The 21798-nt window shown below is 35.0% G+C and overlaps 1 protein-coding gene across 11 annotated transcripts in view; it reads left to right on the plus strand.

Moving 5' to 3' along the window:
• The first annotated feature begins 1162 nt into the window (after positions 1-1162).
• FAM184A (family with sequence similarity 184 member A) overlaps positions 1163-21798 on the plus strand; it is a 111332-nt gene continuing 90696 nt past the window's right edge. For 10 of the 11 annotated variants that reach the window (XR_012489221.1, XM_074309990.1, XM_074309997.1 and 7 more), the window contains exon 1: positions 1163-1886. Coding sequence is in view for 9 of the 11 variants with exons in the window: in XM_074309990.1 (XP_074166091.1) it covers positions 1731-1886 (156 nt within the window). In the remaining 2 variants the exon portion in view is untranslated. The remainder of the gene's footprint in view (positions 1887-21798) is intronic. The other variant, XM_074309998.1, reaches the window with a different exon arrangement.

Here is a 21798-nt window from a genome sequence, read left to right on the forward strand (position 1 = left end):
CACATGATTCCCTGGATAAATTTAATAAAATGTTCAGTACCTGGTTAATGAATCCAAATTTGTCACTAATTTGCAATTATGTTATTTCCCATATTTTGAAAACAAAAGTTTATAAAAATCCATTATTAAGTAATTATCATCCTATCAAATATTTCCTATGGGGAGCAGCTTATTGTTCCTAAAGACTGACTTTTAAAATTTACACATACATGGGATAAGAACTTTTAGGTCAACATCTTGGCAATTCAGAGTCTTGGAGAGCTTCCTAGAGCACTGAGAAGACCCCACAGCCAATAAATGGCGGAGGCAGGACCAGAATCCACATCTTTTGGCTTTGAATGTATATTACTATGTCTTGTGCCTCTTTAAAAAATAACGAATAAGAAGAAATTCAGAGAAACATGAAATTTGGATGAAGGAATGCAATGCAAAATAATCAATAGCAAACGAGTAATAGAAATAACTACAATTAAAGTAAACTCGAGGTTCTTAATCTTTGCATTATGGAATAATTCAGTCTGATGAAGCCTATGAGGAACGTTTTTAAACGGATAAAATGAAATACAAAGGAAATCAGTTATCTTGAAGTACATATCAAAATCCAACTTCAGGAATGGGGGGAGGAGTGGGAATCATCAAGTCTGACTAACTACAATACTCGGGATAGTCCTAGAAAAATGATAAGGGCACGCGAACCTCCCCCTCAAGACAGAGAGGGGGAATACTGTCACGGAATGTTTGCAAGGTCAGATGAGGTCACTATTACGGGGTAAATGTTTTTCTTTGTTACAAGAGCGAGTTGTCCGGAGGGGGAAGAGAGAGGTTTCCAGAATGACAAGGATGTAATGTTAAAAGACCACAGTGAAATACTTTTTCCATTCGGTACGGTTTGGGTTTTAAAAAGAAAAAATCCCGGGGATCAGACGCGGAGCCCCGCATCCCGGGTAGGGAGCGGGCCCGCTTCCCGGCGTGCAACGGCTCCGAGAGCTGTCCGGGGTGCTAAATGCGCGGCTACCGGGTCTGGGAGAGAGGGAGGCGAGGAAGCGGGATTGGCAGGTGGCGGGATGCTTGGCCGGGCAGCGCCGCGCTGCTCCGGCCCGGCACAGAAGGAGAGGTGGGCGGGGCTGGGGGTCGGGAAATGACGTCGCGCTTAACGCGTTCACTGTGCGGGGCGAGCGCCCTAGTAACGGCGACTCCCCGCGGCTCCGGCGGCAGCGGTGGAGGCGATTACGACGTCTGCCTCCGGGGTCCTCGCGTCCTCTGGACCGCGCAACCCGTCGGTCCCTTCCCCTCCTTCGATGTCCCCGCCTGCCCGCACTCCAGCCCGCCGCGCCTCCCTGCTCTCGCCCTCCTCATCCTTGTCTCCGCAGAGCCGGCGGTGGGGGCCTCCAGCATCCCTCCGACTCCCGTGTGACCCGCGGGGCTGAGCTTCCCGCGGGCCCCGGGCGCGGTGATCCTGCCAGGATTTCGGCCCGGGCTGAGATCCGGGAGAAAGGTTCAAGCCTGACGCGCAGGCCGTCCGTCCGAGCTGTCGGAGAGGTCCGGTCCGGTCCGGTCCGGTCCACCCTGCGGAGGGACGGAGCCGAGACTAAGAGGGCCGAAGAGGGCCGTACGTAGGGAAGCCTTTTCCTCGTGCCTTCAGCCTCCATCCCGACCTCCCGCCACAGCCCGCGTCCCTGGGCGGGATGGAGGTGCGGGGACCCTGGTCCTAGACTTGGCCGCTGAGGAAGATGGCGACTCCAGGGATGAGTTGGCAACAACACTATTACTCGGCGGCCGGGGGGGCGACGAAATTCTCTTCCGGGACTCAGCAGTCGGCGTTCAGCATGGACTACAGCCAGGATCTCCATCTGAAGATGAGCAAGAAAATTGCCCAGCTCACCAAGGTAAGAGGCGCTCCCCTCCGCCCCAGCCAGCACCTTGGGAACGCGCGACCATCAACAAACAGATCCTGGATCTCCTGGTACAGCCCGTGCATCCGGTTTGAGAAACCAGGAGTTGCGGCGCGAGTGGGAGTGGAGGGTGGAAATGGGATTGTGGCTTACCTGGCACATGGAAGGGTCAAAACTTTGTGAAACTTTGCAACTTTCAGTGCAACTTGGATAGTTAAACTGGACAGCGTTTTAGTGAATTGTGTAGTTTTTTTTTAAAGGGGAGTAAAACAACTGGTAGTTAAAAAAAAAAAAAAAGAAAAGAAAAACTAGGCATCGCTGAACAAGTTAGACTTTGTCTCCGTCTTTTCGCAGCAATTTTTCAACCTAATCTTTAATTTTAGGTATCTAGGTAACAAAAAAGGTTCCCCAAATCAGTACACCATAAAGATTTTAGTTGATATCTAGAAAGATGGTTCGGTTTTTTTTGGTGTGGGAATTCCCTTCCCCCAGTTAGTTTAACAGCCCACCTGCAGTTGAGGAATGTAGATAGAGACGGGATTTGTGAGGGCGTCTGTTTCAGCACCCTTATCTTCCACATGGGGATGCTGAGGCCCAAGGAGAGTAAGCAAATTGATTAGGATCCTACCACTCGTTTGTGTCCCGAGCGAAACTTCTCCACCTCTGCTCCAAACTTTTCTATTTCTTTTCACCACGATGCTTTTCGGTATGATGTTTCACTTATTTAGGTAGGATTCACTGAATCAGTATCTTTTATTGGTTGCATCATTTTCAAAAACAGAGTGTGGAGGCAATTTAGAAGATGCGCTGGCTTTGGAATTAGAATGGAATCCCACTTCTGATGATTCCTACTTGTGAGATCTTGTTTACTGAGCCTTCTTTGCCTTAATCTCAGCTAACTCATTCAAAACACTATTCTAAGGAATTCCTATTTCAGTCACCTAAACATGGAAGTGTTCTGATAGAATGTAACTAACTCTTAAGAGATAAAACAAACTGGACAAGCACCAACCTAGCAATCTCTAAAATGAAGGGGGTTGGACTGGCTTCCGAGGTTCCTCTCAACCCTAAAGCTGTTTGAGGGCCCAAAATTCACTTCAAATTTTTTTTGAATAAAATAAGATGTTTCAAAATATCTTTTTTTTTTTTTTTGAATAAAAGGCTTTCTCTGGGCAGTATTATGAAATATCTTATTAGACTGAATCACATTGATCTAATCCGTATATTTTTTTAAAGGATAACCCCAAATTTGACTAAGCAGATGGTAATGATGATTTTTTTCCCCCTTGGGATTAAGTGATTTACCCAGGTCACACAGCCAGGAAGTGTCAAGTATCTGAGCCCATTTTTGAACTCAGGTCCTTCTGACTAAAAGGACAGTTCTCTATCTACTCTACCAACTAGCTGCCCCCAAGCAAATGGTAATTAAAAGAAAGTATGCAATTAGTTTAGAATATGGAAGAATTCAAAGGAAATGTTTCCCGAAAAGGAAAATTTGATGCCTTTGAATCAAGCTAGTCCTTGCTGGCCTGTGTTTATACTTGATGATCAGTCTGTATTAAGTGGTATAAGGGTTACTGGTTAGTTTCTAACAAATTATAATTCTTTGATGATTGGAATTTTTGAGTGGGAATAGGGAATGCAAAAGAACATTTAAAAAGAGGTGAGTGGGACAAGGGAAATGAATGAAAGTTTAATAATGGATAGAATTTGGCAAGTGAAAAGAGAAAATACTGAAGGAGGGAAAAGAAGGGAAGCCAGGAAAGTGGGTCAGAAGTTAAACAAAAAACTAGAGTGGGACAGAGGAAGAAGTGAAGAATGAAGAAAAAACAGGAAGGCTCCATCACCAAACTGGGTTTTAGAGTTTATGTTCTTTCTGGTTGTTTTAAAATAGATTGAAGGTTGACCTGATTGCTAGGTTGGTGCTTGTCCAGTTTGTTTTATCTCTTAAGAGTTAGTTACATTCTATCAGAACACTTCAATGTTTAGGTGGCTGAAATAGGAGTTTCTTAAAATAGTATTTTGAATGAGTTAGCTGAGATTCTTGGAATGAGTTTTCTGGATGACTTGGCTGTTTTAAACTTAAGAATTTTGACATAAAATAGTGTTTTGCTTGAGTTAGCTATTTTAAACTTAAGAATTTTGATATAAAAATAAGCACATTGCATTTATAGAGCTTTAAGATTTGCAAAATATAAATAAATATTATAAATATATAAATATTTTCTCATTTTTGTCCTCATAGCAGCCTTTAAAGATAGGTGCTTTTAACCTAATTTTAAGAGATTAGGAAATTGAGGCAGGCAGAGATTAATTAAGTGATTTGTCTAGGGTCATACAGCCAATGAACATCTCAGATCTTCTTGCCTCTAGGACCAATGCTCTCTTCTACTGTGTAACTTAGCATCCTAGAATGAAGTACATTGTTATTCATTCTGTTGGATGTTTAATTAATTTTTACTGTTCATCCATTCATAGTTTTGTTTTCTCTTTGTTTCCAAATTCTTCCCCTTTGTATTCTTCATAGCTCAAAGTAACCTCAATGCAATTATATAATGTAGATGTAATTAAGGTCTAAAAAGTCACAATCAAGCAATTATCAACTCCTTGAGTATATATCCTTTTTCATTTTGGCTGTCTCTGGGCATTTTTTCCTCCTTACCTGCTTCAGAAACTAGACTCTATACCTTATTAAATGTTCATCATCCTTTTCTTTATTACTGGAAAAAAAAAAAACAAAAATAGAAAGAAAATTTAAGTTTTCTGAGACTGTTAAATTACAGAGCAGGTCTTAATATGTACAGATAAGAGTTTTCTGAAGAGTTTGTCCATAATGTCAAAGTCAAATGGAAACAGATCCAGATAGCCACAGAATATATGCCCAATAAAAGACTGTCTCAAAACAACAATAGGATTAAGTTTTGAAGAATTTTAACACTTAGAACTCTCAGAAATCATCTTGGGAAATCTTAGAGATTATGACATTTATTGGTGGAGGGAAAAGTTTCATTGAAATATTTGTCCATTTTTAATCTCTCTCTCTATATATATGTATACATGCTCATGCAGTAAGTACATACATACATGCATCATTTGTGTGTATACATACACAAGCTCCCCCCACTGTCCCAAAAGTCTTAGTGCCATTTTAACTTAAAAAGGCACTGTGACTTTTGGGATGCCTTATAATTATATATTACTCCTTTTCTATTCTCCATTAAGATGTAAGCTTCTTGACAGCAGGTATAGTTTTTCAATTTGTCTTTGTATCTCCAGCTTTGGCATAGTGTCTAGGATTTATATTTTGCTACTGGACCCAAATGGCTCAGATAGAGAGAGTGGGACTTGTTACTTTGCACAGCCCTCCTGTCTCAAATAAAATTCAGTTGTAAGTCAGGACATCTTCTTGAATTACGATGAAGGACAAATGACAACAACAACAAGGCTAAATAATAAACTGGATTATATATACAAATGGATGGGTATATATATGCACACGCAAGATATGTGATTTCATAAGAGCAAGTAATCTCTGCACTGATTCAGATTATAACCCTGCCAAGTTTTAGTAAACAATTATATTATAGCCAGAAAAATTGATAGCCAAATCCTTCTCATTGAGATTCTGCTAAAACCAGTTAGGCTGGTCTTAGGAAGAGCCATACCTACTGAATCTGTACTTGTAGCCTGGCCATTCTAGCTTGTATTTATTGTCAGAGGTTATTGCCTACTTTTAGAACCCAACATTATTTCGTCACTAAGATGATACATCAGAATAGGACTAGAGTCTCCTTAATTGTCAACATAACATTTCAAAAAAGATATCAAATGTTATTAAAATATATTAACATAAAGGAATTCAAATAAAGTCATGATGAATTTTGTTCCAGACATCTTCAGTACACTCTTGGTTTAAAAAAATATATAAATAAAATAAAATAAAAAATAAAAAAGGACGGAAATTTCTAAAGCTGTTTAATCTAGAGGATACCTCATTGGAATGATATTTGTTATAGCCATTCAAGAAAAAGTGATGTTTGGATGGATAGTGCGGGAACATAGAAATATAGAACTGGATATCATTAAGTTATTTTTAAAAATAAGATTCTACCTAAATCATCTTTTTTGAATGAGTAAAATATGAGTAAGTCTTCAGTTTTTATAGAGTGTTTGTTGTTATTTTTGTTTGGCTTCCTTTTTGAGACTAGATCTCACCTAGACTGGAAGTATAGGGACTCCTTCTAGTTCAATCTAACTTTGATGTAGTCCTTTTCTAAATTTGGTAAATTTGTCTCTCCATAGGCACCTAGCCAATTAACTACTGAGTGAATTGTGGATGATATATTGGAGCCCAAGAGCTTCATAAGTAGCAGGGTTTAGGAATGTGCATCATCAGAGTGTTTATAAAAAAACAATCAGAGCTAGTATGCCACTGGATATTAAATATTACTAAATATAAAATCAAAGGAAGGCAAATGAAGATTCTTGAAATGGAGGGACCTGCTATTTTGCAGGTGTAAGAGAGTACTTTGCCTCCATTTTTTTTAGTTTTCCTTATCAGTGACTTTACTATTGAGAGTTCTCTTGTTTGTTACTTCCTGCTTATTCCAAACTTTAAAAATTTTAAGTGTTCCAAACATATTTAGAACAGAAAAAAATTCCTTTTATTTAGGTGAAATGTGCCACTCTTATCTCAAATCCCATAATTTAAAAGTTACAGTAAATTTGAATGAAGGTAAGCTTGACTTATTCCAAATGAATTTTTTTTTAAATAATTAAGGCCTACAATTCACCTTATTTGTGATGAGTAAGTTTCTGGCACTAGCATTGGATTTTGTGTTCTATAGATAACTGTGTGTGAGTCATTGCTATTTGAGGTAATTGGTAATATTCTTCTTTTCCCAAAAGTAGTTTTTTTTTCCCCCTTTCCTTCCCTTTTTCTCCCTTTTCCCTTTGTATCCCCAGCTCTTAGCATAGTACCTCTCATAGGCACTTAATAATGTTGGTTAAGTGATCATTTTACAAATGGTTTCACATTAGTAATATCCTTTTAAAACACACTATACCACATTTAATAGCATTATATACTTAGTACCGTATTCTCTTGTAAGCATTTCTTAAAGAATCTTTCAGTGTTTGTAGATATAGTACATTTAACATAGGACTTTTTACAACTGTTACATATGTTATAGCCAGTTTGTTAAGGTTGCTATTTGGAACAGTTAAGGCATAAAACACAAACTTCTTTGTTCCTTTTTATATAGTAGATTGTGTAAGTAATGGTTGACATTTATCTAGTACTTGAAAGTTTACAAGACACTTTCATTAGCATTATAGCTTCTCTGTTGGAACATTACAAATTCCTCCCTTCCAGACAGAAAGCAAGTAAAATTCTAATAGCTATATCCAGAAGTTTACTAATTATTATTATTAATTTATGAGCTCATAAATTTTTAAAATTTCTACAGTGTCTAGCCTTTTTTGTGACACTGATTAGTGCCCATGAACAACGACAGCTAGTTACTATGAAATTTTTCACCTCTTAGATGCACAATATATTTTATCAACTAAAAGGAGTCTAAAGACATTTAGCAGTGGGTATTTTGGTAAAGATTTTTTTAAGCTCCCAGGACAGTAGCCTATTCATTTAAAGGATTAGGAAGTCTATACTGTCAGTTTAGCAGCCTTTTCAGAGGCACTGTTAATTCTGATCATTTATACATGAGTGTTTTTGGACCATCAGATGCCATACTTATGATAGGGCCACCTGACTGAATTAAAAAAAAAATTAGATATAAAACATTTTATTTTTTCTTATTTTTAAAAATTTCAATATTTTATTTTTACATATGCAAATATATCCCTTAACATTCATCTTTGTAAGACTTTGAGTTTCAAATTTTTTCTCTCTCTTTCGCCTTTATTTTCCCTCTTCCCAAGACAGCAAGCATGGATTTTTAAAAATTTTTAAAAATTAAAGTATGGCCATTTCTTAGTCCTCTTCTTAATTCTAAAGAGAGCTGAGCAAAGATATAACATCAAAGTTTGAGGAAACCTTGGAAACCATCTATTCAAATCCTGAAATGGAACACTTTAATTATCAGCTAGTGAGCAACATTCGTTCAGTAGTTTAATATTTTATTATATTTTAAACGTCGTTTTGGGCAGAATACTAATAGGGAATTACTGAGGTGCTCTTCTGTTTTAGCACTCTATATGGTTCTTATGGTTATTTTTTGTTAGAAGTGTGCTCCTCTTGGGAATCTTTCCACCTTCTAGTGAATGTTGTTGGTTTTGGCTTCCATTACCTTTTGCTGCTGTTGTCTCGGTTGTCTGGTAGAGTGCTTCATCCTTTCTGAAATTCTTTGCTTCACCCAGTATTTCATAATCATAAGGCTTCTCTTGTTACTCTGCATAGTGTCCTGTCTTTCATGTTACTCCACTTATATATCCCTTCAGCTCCCAGAAGCAAATAGGATCTACCATTTTGTTTCACAAGGGACTAGCTCTCCATTACAGCACCCTAGAGCTTATTTTGTTAAGTCATATCAATCATGTCTAATTCTTTGTGACCCCATTTGGGGTTTTCTTGGCAGAGAGACTGGAGTGGTTTGCCATTTCCTTCTCCAGCTCATTTTACAGATGAGAAAACTGAGGCAAACAAAACTAAGTGACTTGCCCAGGTTCACACAGTTAGTACATGTCTGAGGCTGGATTTCAATTCAGGAAGATGAGTCTCAATCAAGATGTCTAACTCAAGGCCTAGAATACTGTCTATCCACTACATAACCTAGCTGCCCTATACCACAGAGTAACAATCTCTAAAGTGGGATCCATGGCCTAATTACAAGATGTGTGTAATCATCCAATCAGTAGTGGTATTCATGATTGCCAAATCTGTGTCTTTTCTCCTACACAACTGCACATCTCAAGATTTCCATATTCTTTCTCCTTCCTCTGTTATGGGATCTCCCAACCTCAAGAGAGTGGTAACCTGACTCAACCTCAGATATCACTATAAAAGCTGTACTGGTACCATTCCCTCCAGATGACTCTATGACCATAGTAGTTGACACCTGTGTTTTAGATCACTGACAAGTAGCTAAAGGTCTTTTCATTTTGGATGGGCTAAAGTAAATTTCACAGGATAAATAGACATGGATGGATTGTGATATATTTGTAATTTTCACAATGATGATGGTGGTGGTGGTGGTGGTGATAATGATGATGCTACTGCTTGTAATATACCAAATTACCTTGATACTAAAATTACCAGATAGCAAAAAAAAAAATAAATAAGTGAAGATATCACCTACTTAATATTGCATAATAACAAATTGTTTTATAATTCTTAAAGATTTCTGCATGATATCTTGGTTATCAACTTGCTGTTTCAAGTTAGTTTTCTGTATAATAGTCCACTTGTCTTTTTTGTAAAATAGGTGTTATGTTAATCTGGTTCAAGATTGGGAAATTTTTTAGGAGTATTGACAAATGCTGAAAGTTAAAATTGCTTTAGTAGACAAACTTGTCCCGTAAAAGAACCAGAGATCAGGAAATAGCTACCTATTTCAAAACAAGTAAAAATTCATACTCTTTTTTATGATAATTGAAATAATTACATTTTTCTTAAAATAACAAGTTTTGTGATAAATTTGAATTTTTTGTTGGTATTCTTGAAATAAGTTTCACAATCCATTGTTAGGAAATAACAATTAGTAGACTTTTTTTTTGTATCCCACTTCAACAAACCTTTATTAAAGGTTTATTATCTTTATCTAGATTATGACATAAGATTTATTTTAATATACAGTAGGAGATCGAGTTTTTGCAATCAAGGTCAAATAACTAAGAAATTTACAAAATAACTCCCATTCCAGTAATTGGTTGGCAAAAGGTATAAAATCTTTTTTTTTTTTTTTTTTTTTTTAGAATTTTTTTCCCACAGTATATATGAATGAGTAATTTTTTTTATAATATTATCCCTTGTATTCATTTTTCCAAATTATCCTCCCCTCCCTCCACTCCCTCCCCCCGATGACAGGCAATCCCATACATTTTACATGTGTTACAATATAACCTAGATACAATATATGTGTGTAAATACCATTTTCTTGTTGCACATTAAGTATTAGATTCCGAAGGTATAAGTAACCTGGGTAGATAGACAGTAGTGCTAACAATTTACATTCACTTCCCAGTGTTCCTTCTCTGGGTGTAGTTATTTCTGTCCATCGTTGATCAACTGGAAGTGAGTTGGATTTTCTTTATGTTGAAGATATCCACTTCCATCAGAATACCTCTTCATACAGCATTGACATGCACAGAGATCTTCTGGTTTTATTCATTTCAATTAGTAGACTTTTTAAAATAGTTTTTTCTTTTTCCAAGTACATGTAAAGATAGTTTTCAACATTCACCTCTGCAAAACATTGTGTTCTAAATTTTTATCTCTTCTCTTACCTTCTCCCATAGAATGCAAGCAGTCTAAGTTAAACATGTGCACATGTGCAATTCTCTTCAACGTATTTTCATATTTGTCATGCTGCACAAGAAAAATCAGATCAAAAGATGAAAAAGAAAAAAAAAAAACAAGCAAACAAAGAACAGCAGCAACAACCAAAAAATGTAAATACTTAAGCTTTGATCCACATTCAGTTTCCATAGTTCTCTCTGGATGCAGATGGCTCTCTCCATCACAAGTCTATTGGAATTGCCTAATATCACCATATTATTGAAAAGAGCCAAGTCCATCACAGTTGATCACCACATTATCTTCTTGTTGTGTACAGTATTCTCTTGATTCTGCTCATTTCATTTAGCATCAGTTTATGCAAGTTTTTCCAGAATTTCCTGAAATCAACTGCTCATCATTTCTTTATAGCTTTTTTTTTATTTTTTCAAGATATATCCAAGGATAGTTTTCAACATTCACCCCTGCAAAATCTTGTGTTCCAAAGTTTTATCTCTTCCTTCTCCCTCCCCTGGACAACAAACTAAACATGTGCAAGTCATTATATATAATTCCTGGGTTTGCCTTGGCAGGTAGATTTGCCAGTATTTTATATTGTTTGTGTTATTTTTAATGGAATTTCTCTTTTTATGTCTTGCTGCCAGGTTTTGTTGATAAAATATAGAAATACTAATGATTTATAAGGGATTATTTTATATCCTCCAACTTTGCTGAAGTTAATTGTTTCAGCTAGTTTTCTCTGAGGTTCTCTTAGGTATACCAATAGATCATCTGAAAAGATGATGTTATGATTGCTATCCCTTTCTTTTTTACTTCAGCATTTGCATAATAGATATTGTTCCAACCCCTTATTTTTAACTCTGTGTGTGTCTATATTTCAAGGGTGAGTTTTGTAAACAATATGTTGGATTCTATTTTCTATTCAAGTATATTTCTATTTTGTGGGTGAGTTCTTACCATTCATATTCATAGATAGGATTATCATCCATCCTATTTCCTTGTAGTTACCATTCTCCCTCTTTTTGTCTTGTTCTTCCTGTTTTAAGCCAATTTTGTTTCTGAGAACTGTCTTTTATCTGCCCTTCTTTTTATGATTATGCTCTTTCTTTTATCCTTTCCTTCTCTATTTCCCCGCTGGGTAAGATAGATTTCCATTACCACACTTGGGTGTGTAAATATATACATTTGTGTATGTGTAGAGTTTTTTTTTCCCTATTTAAAGCAATTTAAATGTGAGTGGAGCTCAAGCTTTGCTCATTCCCACCCCTCTAAACCATTTCTCTTCTATTGGAAAAACTGTTGTTTGCACACCTCTACATGTTATAAGTTTCCTCATATTTCCTCTCTAGTCTCACTTTCTCTGGGTATCCTTCTTTACCACTTATCTATTTTTTTACATCATTCCAACATAATTGACTCACTTTTATACACTCTTTCTATGTAGAATCCTTTTATCTGCCCTAATAATGACAGTGTTCTTGGAAGATATGATGAGAGTTAGGTAAGGGGTACCTAGATGAAATTAGGGTTAATTGAGGTCTAGTGGCAGGTTCAAGGTACAGGGAGTCAAATAGAACTCTCCTACAACCCCTTTGGATTTGGTGCAAAGATACAGAGTTAAATGAGGTCTAGTAGCGGTGCAAGAGTCCCCTATAAAGGAATTTACAGACCCCAAAACATAGATTAATAAAAGAGGTTTATTTGGGGTTTGAAAATAAGGGTAAAGGTTGAAAGACGCCAGGGCCAGAGCTGGCGCTGCGTGGACAGGAACCCTTGGCATGGCCGGCGTAAGGATGCCATGTTTGGGGCTCCTGCCAAGAGTGGACTCCAGGGTTCCCCTTTTTATAATGGGGGCTTTTGGTAATCTTTGAAAGGGGCCTATGGGTGGAGTCCCATATTGGCCTCTGGCTTGAACTTTAGCCAAGGTTAGAATTTGAATAGGATTCAGTGGGCTTTTAGATAAGGAGTAAGCTATTTGTGGGGGTTGAGAACCTGAGCAGATTATTAGAGTGGGGGCTGGGACAGCCCAAGTTAGCTCAGATCCGGTGGGGGCTGGGAAAGCCCGGATATCTCCCATTGGGATTCATGGGGGCTGGGAATTAGAAAGAAATCTTAACCCACATCAGATACATGTGTTATCTTTCCATGTAGAAAGGTATGGTATTTGAATTTTCTTTCTAGCTGCTTGAAATATTTTCTTTTTGATCTGGGACTCTGGGATTTGGCTATAATATTTCCAGCAGTTTTCTTTTTGGGATCTCTTTCATGTAATGATCATTGGATTCTTTTGATTTCTGATTTACCTAATTCAAGGATATTGGGGCAGTTTTTCTTGATAATTTCTTGAAATAATGATATCTAGTTTTTCCTTTGATCATGGCTCTTAGGTAATCCAATAAACTATAAATTAACTCTCCTTAATCTATTTTCTAGTTCAATTGTTTTCCAATAAGATAATTCACATTTTCTTCTTTTGATTGTTTTGTTTCTTGATATCTCATGAAATTAATTTTGAAGGAATTATTTTCTTCATTGTGCTTTTTTAAAATAGTGTTTTATTTTCCCCAATACATGTAAAGATAGTTTTCAACATTCATTTTTGTAACACTTTGTGTTCCAATTTTTTCCCCCTTCCTCCCTTGCCAAAACAGCAGAGAATCTGATATAAGTTAAATATGTGAAATTCTTTAAAACATTGCCATATTTTTCATGTTGAGCAAGAAAAATCAGATCAAAAGGGGGAAAAAAAAACACGAGAAAGGAAAAACAAACAGCAAGGAGGTGAAATTATTATGCTTCGATCCACATTTAGTCTTCCATAGTTTTCTCTCTGGATATGGATGGCATTTTCCATCCCAAGTCTTTTGGAATTTCTTTATATCAACATGTTTTTGAAAAGAGCCAAGTCCATCACAGTTGATCATCACATAGTATTTGTTGTTGCTGTGTACAGTGTTCTGTTGGTTCTGCTCACTTTGGTCATGTAAACCTTTCCAAGCTTTTCTGAAATCAGCTTGCTCGTCATTTTTTATAGAACTATAAAATTCCATTACAATTATATGTCATAATTTATTCAGCCATTCCCTAGTTGATGAGCATCTCCTCAATTCCTTCCTTGCAACTACAGTTCCTTGCAACTACAAAAAGAGCTGCTACAAACATTTTTGCACAAGTGGGTTTTATTCCCTCTTTTTATTTCTTTGGGATACAGACCCAGTAGAGACACTGCTGGGTATGAACAGTTTGATAGCCCTTTAAGCATCGTTCCAACTTGCTCTCCGGAATGGCTGAATCATTTAACATCACCATGAACAATGTATTAGTATCCCAGTTTTCTCTATATCCCTTCCAACATTTATTACCATCTTTTTTTGTCATTTTAGCCAATCTTAAGAGGTATAAAATGGTATCTCAGAGTTGTCTTAATTTGCATTTCTCTAATCAATAGTGATTTCCAGCATTTTTCATATGAATAGAAATGCCTTTAGTTTATCTGAAAATTAGTTTGTTCATATCCTTTGACCATCTATCAATTAGGGAATGGCTTATATTATTATAAATTTGAGTAAGTTCCCTACATTTTAGAAATGAGACCTTTATCAGAAATATTGGATGAAAAAATTTCCCCCAGCTTTCTGCTTCCCTTCTAGTCTTGGGTACATTGGTTTTGTTTATGTAAAACCTTTTTAATTTAATGTAATCAAAATTATCCATTTTGCATTTCATAATATTCTCTACTTCTTCTTTGGTCATAGATTTCTCCTTTTCCACAAATCTGTGAAGTAGAGTATTCCTTGTTCTCCCAATTTTCTTATCAAATTACTACCTCTTATGTCTAACTCATGAACCCATTTTGATCTTATCTTTGTATAGGGTGTTAAATGTTGGTTAATGTCTAAAGTGTTAGGTGTTGGTCAGCTCTTCATTTCTGCCATACTCTTTTCCAGTTTTCCCATCAATTTTTGTCAGATAGTGAGTGGCTTATCCCAAAAACTGGAGTCTTTGGGTTTATCATCAAATACCAGATTACTGTAGTCACTGACTATTGTTTCTTGTGAACCTAATCTAATCACCATTAGATTCCACTACTCTATTTGTTAGCCAGGACCAAATGGTTGTGGTAAATGCTGCTTTTGATCTCATTCAGGTAGACCACCTTAGTTGCTTTTTTTTTCTTCATAAATTCCCTTGAAATTTTTGACCTGTTGTTCTTCCAGATGAATTTTGTTATTTTTTTCTAGCCCTAAAAGTAGTTTCTTGGCAGTTTGATTGGTATGGTACTGAAAAATTAGATTAGGTAGAATTGTCATTTTTATTTCATTAGCTCAGCCTACCCATGCACAATTGATATTTTTCTGATTATTTAGATCTAGCTTTATTTGGATGAAAAATGTTTTGTAATTGTGTTAATATAGTTCCTGGTTTTGTCTTGGCAGGTAGATTCCCAGATTTTTATTATCTTTTTATATTGAAATATATATTTTAAATGAGATTTCTCTTTCTAGCTTTTGCTGCTGAGCTTTGTTGGTAACATAGAAACATATTTATGTGGGTTTATTTTATATCCTGCAACTTTGCTAAAGTTGTTAATTGTTTTAGTAATTTTAATTGATTATCTGGGATTCTTTAAATATACCATCATCTGCAAAGAATGATAGTTTTGTTTCCTCATTACCTACTCTAATTCCTTCAATTTCTTTTTCTTCTCTTATTGCTAAAGCTAGCATTTGTAGTTCAATGCTGAATAATAGTGGTGATAATGGACAACTTTGTTTTACCCCTGATAACTCACCCCATTACATATTATGCTTGCAGATGGTTTTAGATAGGTGCTACTTATCATTTTAAAAAAAACTCCATTTATTCCTGTGCCCTCTATTGTTTCTATTAGGAATGGGTGTCATATTTTGTCAAATGCTTTTTATGCATCTACTGAGATAATCATATGATTTCTGTTAATTTGGTTATTGACATGATAAATTATGTTAATAGTTTTTCTGATATTGAAGTAGCCCTGCATATTCATGGCATGAATCCCATTTGATCATAGTGTATTATCCTGGTGATAAATCTCTTTGGTAATGTTTTAGATTTTGCATCAATATTTATTAGGAAAATTAGTCTATAATTTTCTTTCTCTGCTTTGGCCCTTCCTGGTTTAGGTATCAGCACTATATCTCTGTCATAAAAGAAATTTGGTAGGACTCCTTTTCCCCCTATTTTCCTGAATACTTTATATAGTATTCTTCAAATGTTTGATAAAATTTCAGTGAGCTTTTTAACCTCTATTTCCTTTTAAACCATTATGCTTTTTAAGGAGTTATTTTCATTAGTGAGTTTTTTATATTTTTCTTCCATTTGACCCATTCATTTTTTAAGGTATTATTTTGTTCATCATCTTTTGTGTTTTTACAAAGCTGTTTTATAAGTAAGGTGACAACCTTATTTAATTTACATGCAGAATATATCATGTGAAATGCCCAGATTGAATGAATTAAAAGATGAAATTAAGATTGCCAGAAGAAATATCAACAATCTCAGATAGGCAGATGATATCACTGTGTTGGCAGAAAGTGAAGAGGAATTAAGTATCTTGATGAGGGTGAAAGAGAGAGGAGAGGGTTAAAGCTGGCTTGAAGTTTAACCCCCCAAAAAACTGTTGGCAACTGGTTCCGTCTCTTCTGGCAAATGGGGGGGGGAGAGAAGTAGAAGCAAAGAAATAGAAGCAAAGTCATATTTTACATTCTTGCACTCAAAGATCATTGTAGTGACTTGCACCATGAAATTTAAAAAAAAAAAAAAAAGCTTGTTCCTTGGAAGGAAAATTAGAACAAATCTAGACAACATATTAAAAAGTTGAGACATCACTTAGCTGACAAATCTCCATCCACATAGTCAAAGCTGTAGTTTTTCTAGCAGCAATATATGAGTTGAATTGTATAGAAAGCTATGGTCAGGTTTTTGTTATCTCATCTTTTTCTACTGTTTCTTGAAGTGGAACTTGATGGGCTCAGACATCAACATAGTGGGAGGGAGAGGCACTGTTTCAAGTTTCAGACTTTTTAACATGGTTGTTTTCAGAATTAATTCTGGGAGTTTGAAAATTTGCAGTGATGTGACCCAGGGAGATGTGGGTCAGTATTCTCCTGTTCTACACTCTGGTTCTTACCCAGGGAAGGCCACTGATCCATCTGGATTGCAGTCAGTACTGCTCCTCAGGGTTCCTGCTTCTTTGTTATTGGAAGCCTTTCTGACCAGTTGGTCTGATCAGGTGTCCAGCTCCATTGTCACTGCTTCTGTCATTAATTTCACCATTAGTTTCTCATCGATGTGGGCTCTGGGACAGCTTTTTTATAGATGTTTTTTATTTTTCTTATTTTCTATTATGTCTTGTGCTGGTTCAAGAATGTCTTACTGTGACCTTTTTTTGGTTTGGCCAATTGAGAATTTGATTTGAGGCATTATTTTAAAGTTTGGAGGGGAATGTTATGAATGCTAAGTTGAAGGCTTTCTCTGCTTTGCCATTTTGATTCCATTTCCCTCCCTGTAAGACTTTTCAAAATCAAAAAATATTCATAGTCTTTGACCATTTTTTGGCACTTGATTTTATATTTGTGTAAGTTAACCTATAAGTTTTGGATATAATACTTCTGTTAGTGATGTTTGATGCAATTATTTTTCTATTCTATTTCCTTTTTTAGTTGTCTGCATTTTACCTATATAGTTTAATTTTTTTATGTAGTCAGAATTGCATTTATCTTTGTTTTACCTTTAAGAATCTTCTCTATCCTTTATTTATTTACTATTTCTTCCTCTTGCGGTAATTATGAAATCTTTTTCTCTTCTGATTTTTTTTAATGATGTGATTTTTAAAAATTCAAGTCTCATATCTGTTTTTAAACTTAATTGTGGTATATAATGTAACATGCTTAGTACAATAGTAATTTTTGCAAATTTCTTTCTAGGAGTTCTTGTCAAAAAGGTAGCTCTTCCTCCAGTAATTTATGGTTTAGGTGTTGAGATGCTAATTTATTATTTTCTATTACTTGTTTCTTGCCTATTTAGTCTGTCCTATTGTTTTACTTTTCTTTTCACCAGCATTGAATGTTTTTGAGGTTTCTTGATTTATTACAATACATTTTGAATTCTGGTAAAGAACTTTTTCCTCATTCTTTCCCTTGAAGTTCTTGACCTTTTGTTTTTCCAAATGAAATTTGTTATTATCTTTTCCAGTTCTAAAATTTATTTCCTCAGTAATGGAATTGCTATTAGCACTAAATCTTTTCTTTTTTTTTTTTTTGCTAAGGCAATTGGGATTAAGTGACTTGCCCACACAGCTAGGAAGTATTAAGTGTCTGAGACCAGATTTGAACTCAGGTCCTCCTGACTTCAGGGCTGGTGCTCTATCCACTGCACCACCTAGCTGCCCCAGTACTAAATCTTTAGATAAATTTAGGTCATATTAGAACAATCGCATCATGAACTAATTTCTTTCCAATTATTTATTTCCCTTTATTTATCTGAAGACTTACAATTGCATTTATATAAATTTTAACTGTCATGGTAGGTTAACTTCCAGATATTTTATACATCTTATAATCAACTACATTTTATTGCCAAACTCAGAATACCTAAAGAAAAAAAAATAATCTAATCACTACACACCTGTCAGATTGGCTAAGATGACAGGAACAAATAATGATGAATGTTGGAGGGGATGTGGGAAAACTGGGACACTTAATACATTGTTGGTGGAGTTGTGAAAGAATCCGGCCATTTTGGAGAGCAATCTAGAACTATGCCCAAAAAGTTATCAAATTGTACATATCCAGCAGTGCTACTACTGGGCTTATATCTCAAAGAAATACTAAAGAGGGGAAAGGGACCTGTTTTTGCCAAAATGATTGTGGCAGCTCTTTTTGTAGTGGCTAGAAACTGGAAGATGAATGGATGCCCATCAATTGGAGAATGGTTGGGTAAATTATGGTATATGAAGGCTATGGAATATTATTGCTCTGTAAGAAATGACCAGCAGGATGAATTCAAAAAGGTTTGGAGAGACTTGCATGAACTGACGCTGAGTGAAATGAGCAGAACCAGAAGATCACTGTACACTTCAACAATAATACTGTATGAAGATGTATTCTGATGGAAATAGGTATCTTCAACATAAAGAAGATCCAACTCACTTCCAGCTGATCAATTATGGACAGAAACAGCTACACCCAGAGAAGGAACACTGGAAATTGAATGTAAATTGTTAGCACTACTGTCTATCTACCCAGGTTACTTATACCTTCAGAATCCAATATTTAACATGCAACAAGAAAATTGGATTTACACACATATATTGTATCTAGGTTATACTGTAACACATGTAAAATGTATAAGATTGCCTGTCATCTAGGAGAGGGAGTAAAGGGAGGGAGGGGAAAATCTGGAAAAATGAATACAAGGGATAATGTTATAAAAAAATTACTCATGCATATATACTGTCCAAAAATGTATAATTATAAAATTAACCAAAAAAAAAAAAAAAGAAAAAAATAATCTAAAGAAATTCTAAAGAAAAATTTCTGATAGAAATACAGAGATTTAGGGGCAACTAAGTGGCGTGGTGGATAGAGAGCACCAGCCTTGAATTCAGGAGGACCAGAGTTCAAATCTGGTCTCAGACACTTAACACTTCCTAGCTGTGTGACCCTGGTCAAGTCACTTAACCCCAGCCTCAGGGAAAAAAAGAAAGAAAGAAATACAGAGATTTGTTTATTGACCCTGACCTAATTACCATACTTTGTGGTTTGGGTTTAAAGTCTTGTTTAAAGAATGTTTAAGGCTATTCTGGGATTGCTTTTGATGTTGATGTTGGCTTTTTGCCTTTGGACTCTGGTTGGCCCTTTGGTTTATCAATCTCAAATTAATTAGCCTAAAGCTTGATAAATATAAAATTTTATATATGTGGGTACAAAAATATCTTCATAACATTATAATAGGCATGATAGAAGTGAGGTCTCTCCTCGTCCAATTCAGACTCATTTTTCTTTCAAAAGATGTTGACATTCCTCCAAAATTGCTCAGGGGATTAAGAACTTCAGTTTAAAAAATATATATATTCACATAATTTATAGTAATACAAAGAGGTAAACCACATATTTGTGATAGAATAAAGTTATATAACAAGGTAATATTTTATCAAAAGGCAAATATACAGTCCAGACAAAAATGTACATCAGTGATCCATACATTTGAACCATCACAGATTTGAGTGTACATGATGATTGGAGCCAGGGAAGTTGAACTGTAATTAAGTACAAATGGTTCCAATAAACGTTTTTGTATTGTACTAGTAGTATATTTGTTTGAATTACAAGTCTTGTTTTTTATTTTATTTTATTTTTTTATATTTTTCCCATTTATGTAATATTTTTCTAATTATATATAAAAACAAATTTTAATATTTGTTTTTAAAATTTTGAGTTCCAGATTCTCCCTTCCACCTGAATCTCCCATTGATAAGACACATGTGAAATTATGCAAAATATTTGCATAAAAGTCATGTTGTGAAAGAAAACAGATTTCCACTCCTCCCCAAGAAAAGCCTCCAAAAAGAATAAAGGAAACTGAGGCATGCAATAGTTAAAAAATTATTTATCCAGTTAACTTCAGGGCAGGTGCTCTATACTGTTGAGTAACTACAGAGTCTCATTTTGATCCACTATTGTAACCTAAACTTCTAGGGGACTGGTCAATCCAGAAAAGTAGGGGATGCACGGATATGCAGCTACTCTACATGGATATATAGGACTCCACAGTTATAGAGTCCAATTTAGTCTTAGTACCAGGAAGAAGAATATACTAACAAGTAGGTATCTCTAGAAGTGGAATGTACTGCCTAAGGAATTTTCCTTCCTTGAGGGTCATTAATCAGAGGCTGTATGATTATTTGTTGGATATATTGTAATTGAGGATTCCTTCCAAGTGTGGGTTAGTCTGAAATTCTGTGGTTTTGGATTGTCTTCTGTGGATTTTATCAAATGAATTGGCTTTCTCTCATGTAATAATCAATTTCTAAAGACAGCTACCTTTCTATTCAAATCACATATATAGTTCATAATTACATCTTTAAAAAAAACTTTTAATGCTTTTTAGGATATTACACAAGATCTTTGTGTATAGTTTTCTTTAAACAATATAAAGCTTTGGCAATATTTGGATTAGAAATAAATTTTAGGTTATTCAGATTAGTATATATGTCTGCTAATATTTATTGAATGAATACCAGCATTTACGTGGCCTTCCATATGTCTTCTTATTGCCATTTGGGAATATTGTATAGGCAGAATGTGGTCTTTTCAAAATATATTTTATTTTAGCAACAAACATTTGTGAACCATTTGATTTACTGATAAATTTTGTCTTACCTTTCATAAAACTTTTGTAAGCAAAAACAAAACCCAAACTATGAACAGCTAGCTACCCAAAACAGGTAAAAAACAATAAACAAAATTTAAAATTATTATATAATTTGTTATTTGGTAGTTCTTAAAAGAAACAAAAGTTTGTATAAATTAATAAGACATACTTTTAAACCTGTTTAATGTATTTGTCAAAGGCTTTGTGTTATTTAATGTTCTTTACTTATATAATTATACTCTATATTTTTATTAGAATTTTTGATTCTGTAGCTTTTCACAAAAAAACCCACTCATTTTGATTATTTCTTTAGATGGAAATTTTATTCCTTATAGCACAACATTCCATTATATTTGCATGCCAGATTTTATGCATTCTCTGACCTAATGATAAATTATTTGTGTATACACATACACACACATATACAAATATGTATGTGCATACACGTGTATAATAGATTTAATGGAACAAAGGGTATTAATATTAAATTCTTACTATAAAATGTTTATTATTTATTAAAAAATAAACCAGTTCTTAGCTTTATCATCTCCATATGAGTATGCTAGTTGTTTTCATAGCAATATTGAATATCATCTCCTTTTATTACTTTGGCCAATTTTATTAGTATAAGGTAATAATTCAGTTATTATTTAATAAGTTTTTATTGATAGCTTTTGTATTCTTCATTACTATAATCTCCCACAGTATTTTTTCCCTCCAAGAAAGCTATCCTATATAATGAATGGTATTTTTTAAAAAACAAAGATAAAAAATCAGCATAATTGATCAATACATTGAAAAAAGTTTGAAAATATGTACATTGTACAACATTTGTGCACCTTCCATTTCAGCAAAGATGTGAATGGGGTGAAGGAATATATCTTTTTAAGTCATACATATATCTTTTGAGTTCGTGCTTGTTGTTTATAATTTTGCAACATTCATGTTTGATCTATGTGTGGTTCTTTCTGTTTATGTTGTCTTTATGTATATTAATTTTTAACTTTGCTTTATTTCATT

The sequence above is a fragment of the Sminthopsis crassicaudata genome, chromosome 4 (genome assembly GCF_048593235.1).
Source record: "Sminthopsis crassicaudata isolate SCR6 chromosome 4, ASM4859323v1, whole genome shotgun sequence".
NCBI classification, from domain to species: domain Eukaryota; kingdom Metazoa; phylum Chordata; class Mammalia; order Dasyuromorphia; family Dasyuridae; genus Sminthopsis; species Sminthopsis crassicaudata.